Source organism: Camellia sinensis, chromosome 9, assembly GCF_055761805.1.
Source record: "Camellia sinensis isolate YWXY chromosome 9, ASM5576180v1, whole genome shotgun sequence".
NCBI classification, from domain to species: domain Eukaryota; kingdom Viridiplantae; phylum Streptophyta; class Magnoliopsida; order Ericales; family Theaceae; genus Camellia; species Camellia sinensis.
Genome location: NC_138969.1, coordinates 120,948,107 through 120,957,564, shown reverse-complemented (window position 1 = coordinate 120,957,564; position 9,458 = coordinate 120,948,107). Strand labels below are relative to the sequence as shown.

Here is a 9,458-nt window from a genome sequence, read left to right as displayed (position 1 = left end):
TTTAGAGGCCAAGTGTCCCTCGTCTCTCTAATCCCTAACTATATGACCACAGGTTTTCAGCAATTCGAGCCACCTCAACACCCCAAGCATGCGTACGTGGGTCACTATCCACTCTCCACGTCCCACCACGCACCCATTTGCATACCTCTCTCCTCACTCTTCACACCGACTACTCATCATCACTCGGGTGGTGGATTCATTCTCTCTTTCTCTCTCTCTCTCTCAAGCAAAGATCTGACAGATGGTTTTTGGTTTTTGAATTTTGATAATTGGATGGCTTCGAGTGACAGATCGCCGGGTCCGATGCCGCCTGGAGACGGGTCAGTGCCGCCTGGGAAGGCGATGACGATGGGACAGCAGGTACTGGACAAAGGAGCCCAGTTGATGCAGTCTCTGAAGCCAGTCAAGCAGATGAGCCAGCATGTGTGCACCTTCGCTATGTACAGCCACGACATGACTCGCCAGATCGAAACTCACCACTTCCTCACTCGCCTCAACCAGGACTTCCTCCAGTGCCCTGTCTACGATTCAGACGATTCCAACGCTCGTCTCATCGGTATATCGCCTATATATTCTCTTTTGCCATGCTTATATTAGTGTGAGAACTACATGCAGATCGGAGAAACGAAAAAAAAATTATCAATACGAGAGGTGCAAGTGCGCTTATAATAGGGTTCAAATGAAATACTGTGGAATACCGTGAGATACAGGTGTCATTTACATTCTTTATGGGTTGATAATTATTTTTCTATTCTCTCACCTGAATCTAATTCTTTATAGACTCAATTTTCAAGTTGAGTGAAACGACGGTCAATATTAAAGATAATTTTTTTTATATAATTTTTAATTATTAATTAATTATATTACTTATTAATAATAAGTATAGAAAGTAGATTTATATTTTTTTTATATTAATATATTGATGATTTGCACCCATGTGCAACTCAAAAAAAAGTAATATTATTATAAAAATAATGATAAATTATGATTTCGAATTTGAGTTCAATTCTTCTCTTTATACAATTTTATATAATTTATATAAAGATATTTTCAGAAAACCAAAATATATAAAGATATTTTGATAATAAGTTTGGGTTAGCAATCTAATTTTTCATTTAAGCTGCCATGTGTCCATTGCCCCGTGCGGTGTTAAAATATTCTGTTCCACTTCGATGGGACTGCTGTTTTTATGCTGCCAAGTGTCTATACCTATTAAAAGTAGGGGGAAAAAAATGAATCAACAATGATTCATCTCTCTTTTTTCCCCACCCCTTTGACCCCCTCTCTCTCTCATTGGTTACATTTTTTTTTTCTTTTTTTTCATGCTCCTCCAATCACCACTCGTCACGTGACAAAGGGGTGAGGGGGTGACCCCCAAAAGGGGGTCCCAAGCATTATTCAAAATGAATTGGGATCCTCCCTTACGCTCCTTTTTTTACCCTCCTTTTTTACCTGGCTTTCGGGTCTATTTTTAGATCTAATTTTGATAATTTAAATTGTTTATATTTTAAGATTTATTTAGTATATTATATTTGTAAAAAATTAAGTTGATCGGATATCAGAAAGCATGTATCCGGGAAACTGTTTATTAAATTCTTAAAAACAAATAGTTTTTAGTTCGATTTTTTCAAACACATACTTTTTGATATCCGATCAACTTGATTTTTTACAGGTACGATGTACTGAACAAATCTTAAAATATGAACAGTTCAAATTATCAAAATTGAGCCTAAAAGTCAGCCCGAAAGCCATGCAAGGAGGGAGTGCGAGGGGAGAATCTTGACTCGAAAAAAATTACAGATTAGTGAGAAGACACAAAAAAAAAAAAAAAAAAAATGCAAAAACATTGAAAAAACTATCACTTTAATTATTAAAATCGATGAAATTTACTGATTTGTAATTTACTTTTGGTTTTTTTTACAGATTTGCAAATTCCACCTTAAAAATAAAAATAAAGGACTTACATGTAGGTTTTAATAAGTAGATTTATTGTCTTATGATAATTAATAATATTTTTTATCAAACATTATTACAAAAAAAATCACTAATTATAATTTTTATAAATTATCACAAAAAATGTTACTAATTATAAGTTTTAGCAAACAGATTTTTAAACAAAAAAAATTGAATAAAAAAATATCATTAATTTTTAACTGTTAGTGACAGCTAAAAAAAAATTGTTACAGAAAAACGTCACTAATTGTAAATTTTTAATGACAATTTATAAAAATCGTGACCCAAAAGAAAAAAATCATTAATTATCAACACTTGATGAATATTAAGACTAATTATTAGGATCTATTAATAATTGATTCTTAAAAATACCATTTCGTCTGCCCACCGAATCGTTATCTTCATCTTTTTACTTCTCTCTTTCTTCCTCTCCTTTTCCACCTACACCCACACAGCAACCTAATCATTCTTCATCCATTTCGTTACAACCAACTCCTCCTCCAATATCTCTATGCAAATAAAATAGATTCTTGTTCTTCTTGGGATCCAATTATCTTAATAGACAGTCCAGTCTGGCTAATTGTGTCATACTTTCAATCTATTTTGATAATATGAACCGTCTATTTTGTAAGATGTGATAATTACTCATATTAAAAATTAAATTAATAAAATATTAGAAATCACTGCATTAGATCATATTTGTCTGAAAAATAATTAACGAACAACTTAATTTCGAAATCAAATTGTCATGCCTAGTCAATCAAAATTTTGGTATGCATGATTTGCTTAGATAAGCTTACAAAATGAATCCCTCATACTATCAATGTAGATTTTGTGATGAGCTCCATTAAGCAAGTTGAACAATCTAGTATTATTTTCTGACGGGTGAGAAGCCTGACTCTTTCAACTATGAACTTTTCACTATTACCGTGTAATTTTTTCCTTTAATTAGTGATATATTACCACGTATAATATGCTTTTGATTCTAAATACGATCCACAATCTTATAAATAAAAAAAATAATATTAATAGTAATAAGTTACACAAACAATTTTTAAAGATATTGACAATCTAAACACAAACCTTCAAATCTTGTGCCCATCGCAAGCCTTTAGGCCCTGTGATTGGATATATAATGGGGATATGGCTTTGACCAGATATAAGGGACAAATATATATATATATATATATTGGATTTTACTTTTCTTTATGGGGTTATTACCTATTTTGAGAAGATGGTAAATAGTGATTTTTTGACTTTTAACCAAGTTTTTAATTTTTTTAGACAAATGATTTGGAAAGTTGATAAAAAGTTATTTTTGGCTTTTTTTTATTAATATTGTTTATGATATCAAATCACAAAAAAATGACCAAATTACTCTTATTTAATTTAAAATATTTACAACTGACTCATGAGGGATAGAATTGTAATTTTACCATTGGCTAAAAAGTAACTTCTCAATTAAAAAAAAAAAGTCAAAAAGACCGACTTTTGACTTTTGCTACAAACCAAAAAAAGTAATTAAAAACTATGATCCCAAAAGAGGCCTATATCTCAGTCATGTCAAGAAAAAAAGATATATATTTATAAAACAAAGTTTATAAATTTAATTTTTAATATTTATAAAAAATTTCATTAATTTGTAATTAATTTTTTCACATCCCACTGAGTGATATTTCCTCTTTCTTTATCCTTTGTTTTGTTATGCAACGGTATTGCACATCTCCCACTATATGATATGAGCTATCATCCAACAGTAAATATAATCACTCCCTTCTTATTAATTTTATATTCTACTCTCATCAAACATAATATAAGTAACCTTACATATATATTATCTATCTCATATTCTGAACTTATTACATCACATCTTATACCTCTAAATTATTTCTTAACTCCTTGTAGTCAATTTGGACAATTAAACAAGTCCTTATTGTATGTCTTCCTCAGCCAAAAATGCATCATCAAAAAGTAAACAAGGTCAGACTCACAATATGCAAAAGGAAAATGTTTGAGAGCCACAAAATCAGTGGCTCAAATGGCTCAAAATTGCCAAAACGATGTCGTTTCGTTTTGCGTTGTTTTGCATCTAAAACGACATCGTTTTAACAGTTTTGAGCCATTTGAGCCACTGTTTTTGTGGCCCTCTAGCATTGCCGTATTAAAAAATCAAATTAGTAGTTTTAGACAAACAACTTTTACACACATTGACCTGTTTGCCTGTTTAGTACACTTTATTGTAAGTTAAAAATTGATAATTAAAAAATAAATTTTAAAACGCTCATTTCTAAAAATTTAAATAATTAATTTTTTCCAACTTGTTTCTGTTAATAAATTATAAGTTGAAATTATGCCAAACAGTCTAGCTAGACAACACTCTCCCCCCACCCCCCCAAAATAAATAAATAAATAAATAAATAATCCAGAAGGAGCTATTGTATTCCAAACAGCCCAAATCGTAAAGCTATGTATCCAGCACACGCCTCTATTGTCTCTCTTCTCGAGACAAAAATGCAGCGTCTGAAAGAAGAAAATATCGAAAGCAAACTGGGTCTGTACTGTAGGCACTTGCTCAAGGCCTCTACTTTTTCAAAAGCCCCAAATTTTACTTCTTTGAATTTTTTGGAAGTTTTCTCAAAATATATATATATATATATATGTTTAAAGATGCTGCAAAATGGAACCCAAAAAAAAAAGATTTTTTTAAAAAAATAAATAAATAAATCTCCTTTAATAACCTGCTTATATATCAAAGACCCATAAAAATCATTATACAAAAGTTCAACAAAATAAAACTCCCCTTGTCCATGTCCATAGACTCTATTTAAAGTCCCCAACAATAGAGGCATTTAATCTCATCTTAATTAATTACAAAATGAGGGAAGTTGTTGACACAGACTCACATACCGGACTAACATGGATTGTCTTCATTTGGGAAAGGTTCATTGGCCCCTCACATAAACAAATTAAAATCATGGAAAACGATACATAAACCCAATTTTTAGACCGAGTAGTGTGTAAAACAGATGTTGAGCTGATAATTAGAGAAAACATGAATGAGAGAGAGAGAGAGAGAGAGAGAGAGAGAGAGAGAGAGAGAGAGAGAGAGAGAGAGAGAGTTATCTTAAATATAATAGATTGTTATATTACTTAGATTTGAAAAGTGGGTGTAATTTTTGAATTAGAGTAGCACTACTCTAAAATCATTCACGTTGGTTGGCTTTGGTTTCCATTTCAGCAGGAACATCATTTTTCCTTACAAAATAGTTATGCAAGGAAAATAAATTTAAAAATAAACTACAATTTGAAAAGCTATTAAATAATATTTAAATATTTATAAAAAATTCTAACAATGAAATTTTGCTTATGGCCCCAAGAATATTGGGTTGGCTTGGGAGGCAAATACCAACGGTTGTTCACTTGGAACCTAATGGTCTTTATATGGGGGAACAATTGTGGAATAAAACTGAAAATAAAGGAGAGGTCTCAATTCCTTATTGATCTTCATTATGCCTTCAAGCACTGGCAGTGAGAATGGTGTCTTTCCTTTGTTTATGGTTTGGTTTCCCTGTATATGTACGAGTGACTAGAGTTTTTAATAGGGGCAAATTACATATACACCCCTCCAGGTTTGACAAAATTACAGATACCCCCCTGAGGTTTGAGAAATTACGAATTCCCCCCTGAATGCTATATTTGCATAAGAAATTAGGGGGTAATTTGTTATGAAATATAAACCTCAGGGGGTAAATTGTTATGAAAATACAAACCTTAGGGGGCGGGATGTAATTTCCGAAACCTCAGGGGTATCTGTAATTTAACCAAACCTGGAGGGGTGTATATGTAATTTGCCCTTTTAATAGTGTCATGCTTTTATTTGGTAATGAGAAAAAAATGATTCATATGATTTTAGTAGAAAGGAATAGATTTTACAATTCAACTTATTTTTTACAGGTGTAGAATACATCGCGTCAGAGAAGGTATTTAATACCCTGCCGGCTGAGGAACAAAAGCTTTGGCACTCCCATGCATATGAGGTCTCATCCTTTTCTTCCATTGTTTACTTAATTTTATTATTAACTTCCCTACTATTTCAATAATAGAAATAGTTATGTTACAACAAAAAATATTGGATGGTTCAGATCAAATCAGGCCTTTGGGTGAATCCACGTGTTCCAGAGATGGTTCAAAACTCTGAACTTAAAGATGTTGTTAAAACATACGGAAAGTTTTGGTGCACTTGGCAAGTTGATAGAGGTAAGTAGTCCAACGTAGCTATGGCTTTTGTTTATATGTTTTTTTCTTGGGTCTTTTTATATGTTGATATGTTTAAGCACTAAAATTTTAATCCTTATAAATGAAAATTTTACTGCAAAAAATATTAAGAGATCAATTTATTTTGTAACTAAAAGTCCGTCTCGAAAAATCAAAATATTGACCATTAGCAGCGAAATTTTGAAATGTCACTAATAAATGCACTTTTAGCGACAAAACAATTTCGTGCCAAAAAAGTTGACATTTTTAGAGACACGTTTTGATTCCAAAATGATAGAATTTATCACTAAATGTCCAATTTGATCATTAAAAATACAACAATAATACTTTTAGCAACTAAGATATTTGTTACTTAAAAAATGATTTTGTTTTTAAATTTTTGTATCTGAAATCTTAATTTGTTGTGGGGAGTGTTGTTATATGTCACTTGATAGATTTTTTTTCCCCCTCCTCCTACATATATTCACATAATAAATGTTATATATATATATATACATATAAATTCACCATATTCACAACATAATGGTGGGTTTAAGTATCTCCGGGATATGTTAGGTCCTAGATGTATAAATGATGTTTATTGTGTGGGTTTCATGTAAAGGTGAAAAAAAAAATTGTGTAATTTAGTTGATAACATTTATCATCTTAGAGTATCTTCAATAATTAGTGCTAAAACGACAATGTTACATAATACAGTGTCAAATTAAATGCCATATCTATTAATATTTATTTAATGGTGCAAATATGCTTTTATGAAAGAAATATAAATGTTATTTGTGAACCCTATCATAAGAGATACAAGAGAGGAGTTATTTGTCTAACTTTGGAATTTTGCCAAATTTTGTGCGAAATTTGGCACAAAGTTTAGCATTGTTATAATTTGGCATGAAAATTAGTAGCCAATCGGAGATAAATTTGAAAGAATTGTTTCTAGATTTTAAGTTTGGCGTGAATAAAAACATGCTAGTGGAGAGCTCTTACAAAATCTAATATTCAGTTTGACAATATTTATCGAAAGATTTTGGGTATTCTATTTATATTTAAGGGTAGTTTTTTTTATTATTTAAGAAATAAAGTGTATGAATTGCATGCATTTTGAGTATAAGTACGGTACATCAAGTTTAAAAATATATCATATACATCATTTATATATATATATATATTTCCCTTGAGTGCGTAGCGTTTTAGGGTATTACATTTAGAATTAAAGATATTGTGTGGGGCTTTGTGAGATGAGTATTCAAAATTTGTGAATTTGAGTATTCCACTTATAAGGAGTCTATAAAGGATTTCCCCTTCTCAGATGATTTTGTGTTCAAGTGGAGTCAAATCAGAGGTTGTTCTTAACTCTGCTGCTAGGCTACTGCTTTCTTTCTTTCCTTCCTTCTCCTCTTCTCTTTGTTTTCTTTTCTTCTTTTTTTGGTTGGTTCCTTACCTACTTGGGGATATGGTTGAGCCTCTCTCTTTGGTGCCAATTGTATTAGATTTAGATTGAGAGCTTTGTAGCTCTCTGCTCCCCTCTTTATTAATTGTTTCTTTGTCTTCATTGTTATAATCAATAAAAAAAATTTTGCCGATCAAAAAAAAAAAAAAAAAAGGAGGAATCTAGTCTAAAAAACTGATGCATGCACGTACGGCTTTGATGTTGGCTTTGATGTTGTGTTTGTAAGGTGATAAGCTTCCCCTTGGTGCGCCCGCACTGATGATGTCTCCGCAAGATGTGAACACAGGGATTGTGAAGCCTGAGCTAGTGAAGAAGAGGGATGAAAAGTACAAAATATCATCCGACAATATGAAGAATTCGAGGGCAAATATTGAAACGCCAAAGGAAATGAATCCATATGCAGACTACTGGATAAAGACAGGGAAGGGTTTTGCCGTAGACATTGAGAAAACACCAATGGAATTGAGGGCACCTTTTCCATGAATATAACCTCCTCTTGTCATGCAATAAAATCCAGCCAGCGCATGTAAGACTCAAAACAATATTTACCAGCAAAATTTGCATAAATTTCGGCATGTTTTTTTGCCTAATAGATGTATATTGGTGGGAGTTTACATTAATAAGTGGCCATGTTAGATTTGTCTGCTTGTGTCTGGTAAGTAAAAGATTATTAATTATATTTTTGATACGGAAAATATTCATTTTATGTTAACTTTTGAATGGTGCCAATTTATAATTTTTCTTTCCTTCTTTTTCTTTTAGTTTGTTTTGTTTTTTGGTTGTGTAATTTTTTGCTTTTAAATAATTTTGATTTTGATTATGAATACTGATGAAAGTGGAAATCTCTTTAATTGTACATTTAATATTTTGAACAAGATTGACAAAATCACTACAAGAAATTCGTTTTTTAGCGGTGTTTTAAAAACGCCGTGATAATCCGAAAAAATGCTATAATATCTTATAGCGACGTGTAATATTTTCGCCGCTGATATGGCCGCTACAATAGCTACACAACGTTTGAAAAACGTCGCTAAAAATATTATACGGCGTTTCTTAAAACGTCGCAAAATCTTTAACGACCGTCTCGCCTTCCGTCCCCAATTAACGTATGATATCACAATGACGTCATTTAGTGGCGTTTTTGAGACGCCACTTTTTTTTTTTTTATACCCTACACAAATTTAATGTGTGACATCACAATGACGTAATTTTGTGGCATTTTTTTTTCAGAAAACACCACTTTTTTTCTTTTTTTTTTGGGGGGAGGGGGCTGGGTTCCCTGCTTGTGATGGAAACTGAATTCACAATTTGGGGATCTCATGTTTTATGTTTGCGCTATACAACCAAACTGCTAGATTTAAAACCAATCCTCAATACCTGCCATATACATGCATAATATAATCTCACCAGAATCATCATTTCAAGTGAAAATTTCACATCTAGTGTCATATACATGCATATTGTCAACTAAGACATCTAAGCAACCATGAGTCTATAACACATTGTTTCCATAGGATGCAATTCAAACAAAGGATTCCATGTCCACGTTGAGTTTTAGAAACTCAAGACAACCAAAAAAAAATCAAGTCATAAAGTTTAAGATCTTCCAGTTTCATATCAGGTGAAAAACCATGATTCGAAAGCTAAAAATTCAGGTACGTGGACGCGTTGAGCTCCAGAGATTATCTCCTCCCCTAAAGACGAAGGCACAGAGAAACAAAGTCAGCTTTAATGTATAATTATCCAAAAAAAGGGATAAACGGAATAAGAAAAAAAAGTCATTTAT

General features: G+C 31.9%; 1 protein-coding gene across 1 annotated transcript; it reads left to right on the top strand.

Annotated features, from left to right (window-relative positions):
- Positions 1–273: 273 nt before the first annotated feature.
- LOC114314122 (oil body-associated protein 2A) lies at positions 274–8,405 on the top strand. Its single transcript, XM_028260571.2, has 4 exons — positions 274–556; positions 5,908–5,990; positions 6,096–6,210; positions 7,899–8,405. Exons 1-4 carry the CDS (start codon positions 274–276, stop codon positions 8,153–8,155), a joined length of 738 nt encoding a protein of 245 aa, XP_028116372.2. The 3' UTR covers positions 8,156–8,405.
- The last annotated feature ends 1,053 nt before the right edge of the window (positions 8,406–9,458 follow it).

What these genes read in the sequence shown, in the direction of transcription:
- LOC114314122 (XM_028260571.2), top strand. Translation starts at nt 274, where the DNA reads ATGGCTTCGAGTGACAGATCGCCGGGTCCGATGCCGCCTGGAGACGGG. An exon ending in GGCACTCCCATGCATATGAG is followed by an intron (nt 5,991 to 6,095) that starts GTCTCATCCTTT and finishes TGGATGGTTCAG; the next exon opens with ATCAAATCAGGCCTTTGGGT. An exon ending in CACTTGGCAAGTTGATAGAG is followed by an intron (nt 6,211 to 7,898) that starts GTAAGTAGTCCA and finishes TGTGTTTGTAAG; the next exon opens with GTGATAAGCTTCCCCTTGGT.